At 45.8% G+C, this 13,058-nt stretch overlaps 1 protein-coding gene across 2 annotated transcripts in view; it reads right to left on the minus strand.

Moving 5' to 3' along the window:
• Positions 1-13,058, minus strand: part of SETBP1 (SET binding protein 1) — a 261,035-nt gene that overhangs the window by 235,431 nt on the left and 12,546 nt on the right. For both annotated transcript variants that reach the window (XM_035100397.3, XM_035100398.3), the window contains exon 2: positions 5,430-6,068. In XM_035100397.3, the coding sequence (XP_034956288.3) occupies positions 5,430-5,927 (498 nt within the window). In that variant the 5' untranslated portion in view covers positions 5,928-6,068. The remainder of the gene's footprint in view (positions 1-5,429; positions 6,069-13,058) is intronic.

Consider the following 13,058-nt stretch of genomic DNA (forward strand, 5'->3'; position numbering starts at 1 on the left):
GCGCACGGAAATGCCGTTTACCTTCCCGCCACAGATGTGCCTATTGATCTACCTGCACTGGCGTGCTTTCGAACTGCTAGGTTGGCAGGAGCTGGGACAGAGCAATGGGCGCTCACCCCATTGTGGGGATTCGAACCACCGGCATTCTGATCGGCAAGCCCGAGAGGCTCAGAGATTTAGACCGCAGTGCCACCCGTGTCCCTATTGTAATGTACTGTGCTAGACACTGTATGATTCCTTTGTGTTTCAAATGCCTCCTTCCCTGGTCACTTCAGGTATTTCCTGCTCCCCTTTGTTCTCCTGTGTTGACTATGTCTCTCTCTCTCTTTCACTGCTTCCTCTCGCTCTGTCTTTCACATTCTTAAATATTTGTCCTCTCCTGCCCTGGCCTCTGCCACTCTCTCCTTTCACCTTTCAGGTAGGCCACCATGTTCTTAGGGTGATGGAGCAGCTTTCACGGACATGTCGTGGGCCTCCTGAAGGAAGCTTGCAAAACACTGGTTGTCCACAGACCACATCTTGGACAACCCTGGTCAGGTAGGCAGGTAGGTCAGGTAGTGAAAGGGTGCTGTGACCCTGGTGCAAACACACCCTTCAAAAACAGGGTGGAAAGAGGTGCTTACAGGCCCTGTTTTCCTACTTCTAGGTTGTCTTGGAAGAGTTGAGTACTAAATCAAAGATTGCATTAATTTTCCATTTATAAGTAACAGCCAGAATCCGGGAAGCTCAAAATTGGAAGACTAATCTGGTCCCTTCCATTCATGCTTGGTTGGTTAAAGTCCAGACAACCTTGAAACGGTTGAAATTAACATATTGTATCAGGTTTAGAGAAGGGAGATTAAAACCCCTTTGATTTGGGGGGACGACTTTAGCAAAGTCATTCTAAATTAAGAGGCAATATTCCTGTGGCAATATTGATGATAGGGAGAAATGGACTTTACTTTGCATAGGGCTTGCATCATCCTGGATAGTGGCCACTTAGGGTGGGTGGGTGTGTAATGTTAAGAAAGGAACCAGGTTTTTAAAAGAGTCCAGACGCACCCTCCTTTTTGCATTTCCAGTTTCATGTATGAGCACCAAAAGATTGGTTCTGCAGTACAGATGCACCCTGAGATCAGAGCACCAGAATTTACTAAAATATCTATTTTATCCTTTAGAAAGCAGGATCAAATGAATAATGAGAGTCTGAAACATCCGAAAAGCAAGGGAGAGAAGATCTGGATGATGGAACCCAGGAGAACATTCACTCTGGCCCATTTACCACTGATTTACTCCTGAATGTCGCATCCCTGCAGTGTTAGAAACAGATATGAAAGCTACGTGCTAAATGACACCTTAAACCTAGGTTATGGGCGCAACAACAGATGTGCTTTTTTATAACAAGAATACAGTAGGGTGCTGAAAATGTATGAACCGCAGCTAAAATATTATGCTCATTTTTAACATGGTCTAGTCCAGGGGTCCCCGGACTTACCGGGCTTTGGGCCGGTGCCCGCCGCGCCGATCACGCGGCGGGCCGGAGGGCAGGGGAGTGCGCGCGCAGCGGGCCGGAGGGCGGGGGAGTGCGTGCCCGTGCGCATGCGCACACACACTTACTGGCGCGGTGGCGCGCTTCCAGGTCGAAAAAAATCGCTGAAAATCATTTGTGCGCATGCGTATGGGCCTCCCCCGAACCGGAAGTGCACCGGAAATGACCTCTTCTGGGTCGGGAGAGGCCCAGACGCATGCGCACAAACGATTTTCGGCGCTTTTTCCCGATGTGGAAGTTTGCCGCCGCGCTGCGCGCCGTAAGAGCGGGTGGCGGAAGCGGGGGTCGTCGCGGGCCAGATTGGGAGGCCAATTGGGCCGCATCTGGCCCACGGGCCGTAGTCTGGGGACCCCTGGTCTAGTCCTTCCCCTGCCCACTTCCCTAATATTCTTAAGAGGGTCTCTTCTCCAGTCTTCAGAGAGCGGCTGGAAGTGGGGAGGCAGAAAAAGGTATTCCTTTCTTTCCACTCTGCAGTTTTAATCTGAAATCTTAGGTGCGCCTGGAGCTCAGAAACTGCTTGCACTAAGGAAATTCCCTGTCGCAAAATGCGCCTAGAACAATGGGAGTTTTGAACATTGCATCCCTGCTGATCACTCTAGATCGGCTGTACTTCTAGTGCTCAGGTAAGCGCTGAAAGAGCTATGGGGAGCTTCCCGGCATTCCCCCTTTGCATGCAGGAAAAATATGGTTCTGAGCTACAGCAGGGCACCTTCTGCTTTCCTAGGCAGCATCCTCTGCGCATGTGGAAGCCATGGGGCAGCCATAAATCACAGTTCTGATGGTACAGTTCTGATACAAAGATGAAAAAGTGCCATGGCCAATGACAAGTGATTCAGTTAGCATTTCAAGGTGAGTTTACATAATTTGCAGTTTTCAAAACAATACACAAACCGAAATACAGACAGCCTTTGATAGTCACATCTCTCCAGATTATGCAATGCAGCTCTCCAGCCAAGTAGTGCGTAGTGCGTACAGAAAATGTATATGCTTGGGAAAGTTTTCATCTAAATGGTTTTTCTTAAAATAAAAAATAGAAATAGAAATATGCATTGTATTGGGAAAAACTGTTTTGCAAAAATGTGTGTATCGGACAAAACTGTGCATAATAATTGCATATATCAGGAGAAATCTGCACAAACACAGCGGGAAATTTTCATGAGGACTTGAAAAAATATCCCAAAACGGGCGTAGAAATGTGGAGAACTGAGCATAAGGTTGGACCAGTGAGAAACGGAAAGAAATCAAAAGTGAAAGATTCAACTATCCCTACCTGTGAAAGCAGAGAGCAGATTGTGCAAAAAAATGGCCCCAGATACAACGATCTGGGCAGACTTGCATGTTATAATCACTACATGGGGCTCTCACCAATGTTTCCCAAAGTATGCCATATCCATCTTTAAACATCCACGTGGACCTGCCTGGGCCTGTATTTCCAGATGCATGTATGTGCATGAGAAACATGCATGCGCACTGAAGTTCCCTGCAGCAATCACCATAACATGCAGAGCCGCTTCGTTCTCCAGAGAGAAGGCAGTCAAAGGAAAGAACAGTCATCCCCGAATTACTGCCTAAAAATAAACTCACCTCAGAACCACAACACCAGCGATTCTCAAAATATTTTTTCTAATGAGGAGCCACACCTTGGGAGAAGCGGAGATTGCCTTCTCCAATTGCCTTCTCTTCCCAGGTTGCAATGATCGCAAAACACCCCTGAGGCAATTAGAGCAACAGAGGAGAGCGGTTCCTTAATGTGTTTGCTTTGCGTCTTGAAATGCAACAGCGCAAAAGTGGCTGGCAACCAAGAGGATGTCCCCTGAGAAGCTGGAGCCTGACTGCTTCAGGTCCAGTGGCGAGTCCCTGGAAACTTGTCATCTTTTTAAATACATCCTCTGAGCACACTCAGATCCTGATTGGTTCCCAGCTTGGCCTCCTGCTTCGCTAGGAACCTTACAAGAACTCCCTGGCCTAAGCAAATCCCCAAGCTGCAATCCTATACACGCCTATCTAAGCGTAAGCTCCACTCAACTCAGCAGGACTTACTTCCGAGTAGGCATGCAATGCCTATCTTCAATAACCTGCTGTTCGCATTCCCAGACTCTCCTTCTGCTTTATCCAGATCTTGATTAAGTGACATTTGGTTTCCCCACAGGCAAGATTCCCGTACCTTTAGCAGTTATGCAATAAGCAGAAATCCAGCAGTTGAATATTTCCCCATCCTGTGAGGTGTGAGAATCAAATCGGAGGTGTCCCCTGCAATTAGGGATGCTTCACAAGTTTCCATATCCCCCACCAACAACAAGCATGGCTGCTCTGCCTTTGACAGCTCTGCTGCAAGCAAAAATACCACGGATGAAGCGCCATCTCAACATGGAAGGTGTCACAATAAGGAAAGTGACACTTGCTGAATTTCTCAACTCCTTTGCAGCAGTTGAAGGTTCAGGAGCCCCCACAGATTTGGGAAAGGAGAGGCGTTGGCCCTAGAATGATTTTGTTGTATATCCTAGACCTCACCGTTCTCGAAGCACACCAAACCAAACCAAGGCTGGTTTGACAAGTGGACCTTCCATGTTCTGTTTCGGTGCTCAAGAGCTAATCCAGTGGCCTCCCATAATAACACGGCAGAAACTTCACCCTGGCGTCGCATTTTAAGTGGTGTTGCTCACTTGAGTGGCCATCCTCTTCCACATATTTCACCCTGGGCCCTTCTGTACAACTAGATTAGAGCCACTGAAGGGATGTGTATTATCCCCCCCCCCCCGCTCCTCAAATTTCAGCATGCAGACAGACATGTTAATTGCAAAGCACCTTCTGAAAGCAGACTGACATTCCGAAGGTCTGCAAGATTGCTAATAAATGTACTTTCTTCCCAAAGATTCCTCTTCTACAGAATAAAACATCTCCCCACATCCATAACACACCGTGGAATGAGTCCTTGCTCCTGCGTGCTCTCAGGAAATACCCCAAACAGAAACCCCACCACTTTCTGAACATTTTAAGAAAGAAAGGAAGGAAGGAAGGAAGGAAGGAAGGAAGAAAAGAAAGAAAGAACCACTTCTGCTGTCCCATCATTTCAAAGCCTTCCACCTCTGTCTTTAAATCCCTAACAGTTGAAATGATATGGGGGGGGGAGAGAGGAGGTTGGCTTTCCCTGGAAAATCTACTTGGAAGTTTTTGCCTTGCACACAGCACCCCATCCATGGGCGACTGGACTTTTTCTTTAAAAGAAAAGAGAAGCAAACATCACACAATCCACCTAATGCAGACCTTGCTAATGGAACAACCACATGATCCTCCGCTTCTGGAAAACCTTCTCCCTATATCTATCCTTTCCTTGTCAACACAGCCTGTTAGAACTTGCTCTGATGCAAAGAAGACATTAAGAGAGAGACACACACACCAGCAGAGACTGCAGTTGCACGCTGGAGCCTTTAAACCGCACGAGCTCTTCCGGTCTTAAAGGCAAGGCCTTTGTGTGCGTAACACTAACAGGGCCATTATATTGCCCTTCAAATGGCTCTTTAAAACACCCTTCAGCTGAACCCCCTACAATGGCAAGGCAGCTGGTGTGCAGGGGGCCAGGGAGCCGCTTATGCTAATAGCATTCTCCCTGTTGTCTTGTTACGCCCACCCATCCCCCTTTCTCTACCTCCATCTGTTTATCCCATCCACCTGTTGTCACATATTTAGATTGCAAAAAAAAGAAGAACCCTTTTGGTGCACAGATTGCCTGTTCACTCCCGAACCAAACAAGGCTGACTTCGTGTGACAAAGGAGATCCCCTAAAGTTAGCAAATCAGAGAAGGGCAAAATGTTGCATTCAGGACACCAGCGGATGCAAAAACAAAATAAAATAGAATAAAATGAGGATCATGGAGAGGGAAGAAGGAATGGGTTCTCTTACCTTCTTCTTGGAGTGTGACCGGTCCTCCTCTTTAGCTAATTTGCTATTTTTCCCAGCTCTCGAAAGCTTTTGCTCCCCTGACTGCTTAATGGTGATTTTGATCTCGGGAGGGCATATATAGTTCTCCAAGTTCTTGGGGGGCTTCTTGGCTCTCTTTGTCGTCTGTATTTTCAGCTTAAGACTCCCCTCTGTAAAGTTCGCCTCCTTGATGGAAAACTCCTGCTCTTCCAAGCCGTCTCCGGCCACCCATTTCTCGCTGTCTGTGTTGGAAGCGGAATCCATGTCTCTCCCGGAACAGAGCTCGTCTTCCTCCTCCTGCTCCATCCGGTCACTGCTCACTGGGATCCCTTTGGCAGAGCCGGGCTGAGGCAGCATGGCCTCCGTCCCAGCGCCACCAGGGGCGCCACCAGAGGCCTTAGCAGAAGCAATGGCGGAGCCCAGGAAATCCGACTCTCCTCCCCTTTGCCGGGAACTACCCGAATTCTCCCTTGGCTCCATGGGATTTTTACACAGGGGGGAAGGGGAAGGTGAGAAGAGTTGGGGAACCCCAAGAAGGGAATGGTAGCTTCTCAGTTAAGGTCTCTTAGAGTCCCAATAGTCCAACCACTGTGACGAGCTCAGAAGCATTCAGGTCTGCAACTGGGGAGAAAACAGAAAGGAAAAAGGCTGTCAGAACTTCAGCAGCTACCAATAATGAGGTTTACGTCAACTTGGGTATAATCCTTCATTCATTTATGTCCTACAATCTCACTGCCATATGTGCAAGGATACATTCCAAACACGCACCTAGAATTCAAAATGGCACAGTCCAAGAAACTTGATTCACTTGTTTCTGCCAAATATATAAACTTGTTCTTTGGGCGAACGGAGACTTACTAAATAGTCACTTACCATGGTAAGCTTAGCTGCACATAACAAAGGCTAAGAAGAAAGACAATTTCTGGCTATGGACTTGACTTAGGGCAGGCATGTCCAACAAACAGATCATGATCTACCAGTAGATCACTGGGTGTCTATGGTAGATCACCGGTAGATCAGTGGCTCCCCCCAAAGAAGCTAAAAAACTTTGGCTCCCCGAAAAAAAGCTCAACATCTTTGCCCTGTACCCCTAAATAACAGGGTTTCCTGAAAAAAGCCCCACCAAAAACACCACCAAAACAGGTTTTTCCTCCCTAAAGAAGCTCAACAACTTTGACCTGAACCCCCCAAAAGGGGGTAGATCACTGCCAGTTTTTAACTCTGTGAGTAGATCGCAGTCTCTTGGAAGTTGGCCCCCCCTGACTTAGGGGAAAGGGAACTCCACTGCCCCCCACCCCTCAGACAACTGCGGTAGTCTTGGGGAAGGTGGCAATTCTCTACAACATTTGCATAGTGACGTCACCTTGTCTAGCATTTGGCCCGAGTCCTGAACAAGGCCTCACCTCAGATGAGGTCAGCTCTTGCATCATAACACTTCCAATGTGTACAGCGCTACTTAAGTCTTTCAACTGCACAGAGGCATAGGGTTCAAAACTGAAAGGCAAATGTCATTAATACAACCTGGGTCTTCGAACATTAAAGAACTAGGAGCCCAGACTAAGTTCTGAAACAAAGAGAGGAACACTCAACAGGGTTTTCATGGACACAAACATCATCTTCTCCCCATGCTGTATATTAAGAGGCTTGTGATTTGCAAATTTTCACTACCTCCCACAATGTAACTCCTTGCACAAGGCATTCTCAGCCCTGAGATTTCAAGTCAAGCCGCCTCTACTATACCTAACAAGTTGCTACCAAAAGGATCCAGCAACCACAAATATCTTAGTCTCATACTTGGAGCAGACCGCCCAAACCAAGTTAGGTGTGGGTGCTTTGTCAACATGAGTTAGTTGACCCCTGCATTGCAGGGGGTTGAACTAGATGACCTTTGGGTCCCTTCCAACTCTATGATTCTATGACTCAATCCCAGGTAAATGCTAAATGAACCTCAATGGTGTGGGGGACCAACAAAAGCATCTCATCAGATTAATCTCTCAGTGATTAAGTTGGAGCATAAGAAATCAATTGGTCCTTAAGGTAATTTAAATGTGGATAATACATGTTTAATTACCATCAATGGAAAACAATGTTACAATGACTCTTAGTTAAAAAAAAATTAAAAAATGTCTTGCACTGATTTTTTTATGAGGTGTGTCCACTAGCTTCTGTCTCTCTCACCTGGCTGTGGCACATACACCTGAGCTATCAATGAAAACTTAATCCACCTGCCTGAATAATAGTGTCTATCTAGAGAGCTTCAAAGAGGCGGTTTCACCACCTCTAATCCCCATCTTTCCTCAGCTTGGGCTGTGCCAGAGCTGTGGGCAGAAGGAATTAAGACCTTAGGACACAATGCGGTAATAAAAAGGGAGCAGCCACAGAGCTAAATCAGGAGGGGGAAAGGAAGCAAACATTTGCTTGATGGGTAGCTGATGATGTTCCTTCCTCAAAATGAATGAACTGTTAAGTTTTTGAGACAGACAGTCTGTTGAGGTCAAAGGGGGAACAGCAGAGAAAATCCAGGGGGGGGGAGAGAGAGAGTGAGTGAGTGAGTGAGAGAGAGAGAGAGAGAGAGAGAGAGAGAGAGATATTAGGTCAATCTAGTTTAGTACTGTCTAAGGAGCTCTCCGGGACGCGGGTGGCGCTGTGGTCTAAACCACTGAGCCTAGGGCTTGCTGATCAGAAGGTCGGTGGTTTGAATCCCCATGACGGGGTGAGCTCCCGTTGCTTGGTCCCTGCTCCTGCTAACCTAGCAGTTTGAAAGCATGTCAAAGTGCAAGTAGATAAATAGGTACTGCTCCGGCGGGAAGGTAAACAGCATTTCCGTGCGCTGCTCTGGTTCGCCAGATGCGGCTTAGCCATGCTGGCCACATGACCCGGAAGCTGTACGCCGGCTCCCTCAGCCAGTAAAGCGAGATGAGTGTCGCAACCCCAGAGTCTTCCGCGACTGGACCTTACAGTCAGGGGTCCCTTTACCTTTAAGGAGCTCTCCAGAGTTTCAGATGCTGGGCACTGAGCCTGGGACTTTCAGAGATTTCTGGAAGAGCCAATCAGAGCTTGAGGGAGGCAGCAGACCTAATCTTTGCTTGAAATATTCTGTGATCTGGGTTGCACATGAAGCTGTGCTGCTTGATCTTCAAGTCCCTTTCAACTCGTTCTCTCCCCTCACTGATCATGTTTTATAAACATCTCGCTCTCCAATGTAGTCTCCATAGTAGACGCTCCATCACCTTTCTTCATTCTAGTTGCCCTGCCTGCAGCTTCCCCTACTCAATATATATCACCTTTTTATCAGTTACTATCAGAAGGACTGACTCATATAAAGCCTTCAAAGGGAAAATCAAGTGCCAAGAAAGACTATCTCAATCAAAATTCTAAATCTTCTTTAAATCCATCAATCTACCACCACCCTTTGCTAAGGCATCCAAAACCCTGAAGGAGGGTTCAAAAATCTCAATGGCCCGAATCCTAGAAATGTCACATGGGTGCTGCTTAGAAATTGGAAATGCCATTCTCCAACTCTAAGTAGCACACCCAGAACTCTCGAGGCATGTGAAAAGAAGACACATGTGTCATTTCTGTCTTCCCAAAGCCGGGGTGTTAGGTAGTAGATTACGGAATCATATTTGACTCTGCAATTAGGTTTGAGATGCCATAATTAGATCAGATAGTTACCTTTCCATGTAAGTAGCTAACAGAGTAACAGGAGAAGGGATGGGAAGGCCAACTGTGATTAAACAACTGATGGCACCATAAATCACAAAAGCCCATAAAGGAAACACAGCCTAAGGTGCCAGCATGCCAGAAAAACATCGAGACAGAAAGCGCTGATGTTCGAGTGCAACGCCATAGACGATAAAGCACCACCACTGCCTGTTTGTACAAAGAAGCATTCGGCCTGTCACTTTGGGCCCTAAGGGCCTCTGCTATCTATGCTGTCCCAAATGCCAAGAGCAGGTGAAAAAGGAGGAGCATCCAAATGCTGAACGCTAAGCAAGGAAACAGCACATTAAGCTCGCTTATGGGAAATGCTAAGCCAAAGGTCAGATTCAATGGCGCTCACCAGTCCAGTCTGTGCAGTTCCTGAACACAGCGTGCCCTATTTGGAAAAAGCTACCTGGAGAGCAAATGGCTCCAGATTATAAAAGACCTGAAAATCCAAGACAGAGGCATTAAAACAACAACAACCGAAAAAACAGATTCAGGGGCATCGTCTGCCTGAAGAGACATGGCGTCATGACCTTCTAAAACTAAAAAGTATTGGCTGAAGTCAGGGGCTGGACCCAGTGTTAGAAACTCAGATAGATCAGCTAGGCATCAAATGGTTGCTTAAATCAGTCACCAAAAAGGAACACCTGGTTGGTTGCGAGTTTGGGGCCAGATGGTTTGAAAGTTGTATTTTTCGATACGACTTTTTGCTTCCTGAAATTCATTCGGATTATGCACATGAAATGTAACAGATAGAATTCTACAGGGTGTGTTGAAAACAGGGGAGATCCAAGGATCCCCAGGCATGTGCCTCCAGTTGGGGGAGATGTCAGGTGCCATTCTGATGACCAGGCACCTTCACTTGGTCACAAGTGGCCGATAGCCAGATGAAAAATGTGCCTGGGGCCTGGCAAATTCTGAACACTAACTGGACCCGCACCTCAGCAACCTCAACCACACCTCAAGGTCCATCATTTAAGAAGCATGGGGTAAGAATGAAATGAATGAATGAATGAATAGTACCTTGGAGAAATGAATGACAAATGGCATATTCAACCCATAATACAGTACTTTTCTATTCAGTACAGCTCCATGCCACTCACCAGCAACCTTGACAGTGGCAAGAGGCTTGGGTTTCTTTGTCCTCACAGCAACCTAGTGAGGCAGACCACAAACCATTTCTGTTTCACACCTGGGGAGCTAAAGCTGAATGTGAATGGCTGGCCAGTGCAGCTGTGCGGAAGAGGTTGGAAGAGTCCACTTCCGTTTTAGATTATCACCATTTCGCTTTGAGTCCAACCTCTTGTTTACGAAAGCAAGCCAACTGCTTGCTAAATGAAATTGGATTCCTTTAGTGAACCACAGTTAAAACTAACCACAGTTTACCTGTGCCCGGGTGTCATAACAAGCGGGATGAGTCTGTAACAAAAATTGAACCTCCCTGCAGCAGAAGAAGACAGGGAGCACACTAGCCTGAGGCTCCTCTGTGTAATCATTCACCATAGTTTAGTGTTTAGTTTAGCGTTGCAGCAAGAGAATTTTTAAGTTGGCTGGGACCAGAGCCATTCAGAATACAGAGCCTCTGTAGGATGCTTTACACAATATAATGCCAAGTGGTGTACATTATACACCCACACTGTAAACCAAGTTAACCAAATAGGTTATGCAGCCACTCCTCGAGTTGTAATACAAATCCTTTTAAAATTAGTGGTCACTGTGGAAACATATTGAGGGCAGCAGAATGCTTTTTTCCCCTTTTCGGAAGGCTGGGAGATGACTCCCCTGTATTTCAGACCACATATGAATATTTTGCAGGAGCATCTTCACCTCTACCAATGGAATTATAGATCAGAAGCTTGTGCTTCTTTTGGTGAAGAATTTAATTCAATTTTTAAACCTGAATATGGCTCAACGTAGCCTGGAAGGTGTTTGTGTGAGTTGTAATCAAGTCTGAATAATTCTGTGAGTCCCCCTTACACACCCATGTCCACACAAGCAAGGGAATTCTCTTAGTTTAAGGAAATTGCTAGGGCAAAATAAAGTTTAAGTACTGTCAGTATTAGTAACAGCCATAGGTATCAAAGTACTACAGTAGCAGTAGAAGTCAATATTGAAAGCAGATATTAATTTATTGCAAGACCCATAACATTTTTCCAAAATACTAAGTTCAGTGATGAAAATGTGCAAATTCCTCTGCCCAACCTTCATAACACAAGAAAGCTATCGATTTTCAGGGAGACTGAACCTGGTCTTTGTAACTTCCTCCGCCAGTAACTTTTTCTCAACTTACTTTGCATGACCCACAGTCATCTTTCCATACTGAATACCATCATTTGCATCCAACAATTGCACTTCGCAGTTCATAGGGCTCTTTTCCTCCAAGAGGCCATATGTGGAAAACGTGGGCACTTAAATACCATGCCATATTATATTCACAGAAATATAGACACAACATGTAGGCTAATAACTGTTAAAGCATATATAATAGAATAATGATATCATTCAAAAAGGTTTCAACAGAAGACGTCTCAAAAGTCTAAAAAGTAAAGTTTTCTCAGTACAGTGGACGCTGCAGGTTGCAAACGTGATCCGTGGGGGAAGCTCGTTCGCAACCTGCAGCGTTCACAACCCGTAGCACTGTATCTGTGCATGTGTGGGTCGCGATTCTGCACTTCTGTGCATGCGCAAAGCGTGATTTAGTGTTTCTGTGCATGCATGAGCGCCAAAACCCAGAAGTAACCCGTTCTGGGATTTTGGGGTTTGGCGTGGTGCGCAACCCGAAAACGCACAACCTGAAGCGGCCGTAACCCGAGGTATTTTGAGACGTCTTCTGTTGAAACCTTTGAATAACCATTGTGAGACTGACCTTTGATGGCTTGACGTACTGCACCACTAGCCTGTTACATTGCATATATGAACTCTAATAGATTTCTTTCTACTTTTTGAATGATCATTACTCTATTATATATGCTTTAACAGTTATTAGCCTACATGTTGTGTCTATATTTCTGTGATTGTTTCTCATTGCAACACAGGGGTTTGTTTTTGGCATATTATATTCTATGGCCTGCAGTATTATACACCGAGGTTGCCAAGGCAAGTGTTCAAAATCTGCCAGGCAGTGTTCAAAATCCGCAGTAGGTAAATGAGTATGGGGAAAGCGAAATGTCACCTAGAGAAGTGAAATATTTTCCTTGAAGCTTGAACTTGTTTTATTCTGGGTTGTTTTGTTGTAAACCACTTTGAGATTTGTTCCTTAAAATACAAAGCACTCTAGAAATGAAATGAATAAGGATAATAATAAATTGTTGTGGCAACCACAACCTAGTGATTGTGCCATTTAGTGATTAGCTTGTATGTCTGAGTTTTGAACACAGACCCAGGCTAACCCAAGGCAGACTGGTGCCAACAGGGAGATTGCAGTGGCAGGGCATTTATTACACATGAAGCCACCATTAACAGAAAGACTTGGCAACAACTGTGCATCCAGGCATACAGATATTAATCGGCCATCATCTCTTCATGGAGACCATAGTTCCAACCACAATAGATGCTCACACCTTCAGAGGGAGGGATGTGGAGGTGAAGGTTGTCTCATTATAGACAGAGGCATCTCCTGAGCCAAGAAGAGAGTCCAAATCAAAGAGCTATTATGCATTCGTAAGCATAAGGTCAAAGTTTAGCTGGCCCAAAGGGAGAAAGAAAACCAAGAAGAAGATTACATGCGAGCGATTGATCCTACCAAGAGAGCAGAAAACAGCCCAAAGTGAGATTAGCGAAGAATGTGTAACATAAGCAAGCCTCTGATGAGTGGCCCTACGCTGAAGAGCTATACATAATATAACGCATAATATGTTGCAGTTATGAGCCCTGCAACCTAACACCGAGTGATAATTGCTTCCA

The sequence above is a fragment of the Zootoca vivipara genome, chromosome 10, assembly GCF_965207765.1.
Source record: "Zootoca vivipara chromosome 10, rZooViv2.hap1.1, whole genome shotgun sequence".
Classification (NCBI taxonomy): Eukaryota; Metazoa; Chordata; class Lepidosauria; order Squamata; family Lacertidae; genus Zootoca; species Zootoca vivipara.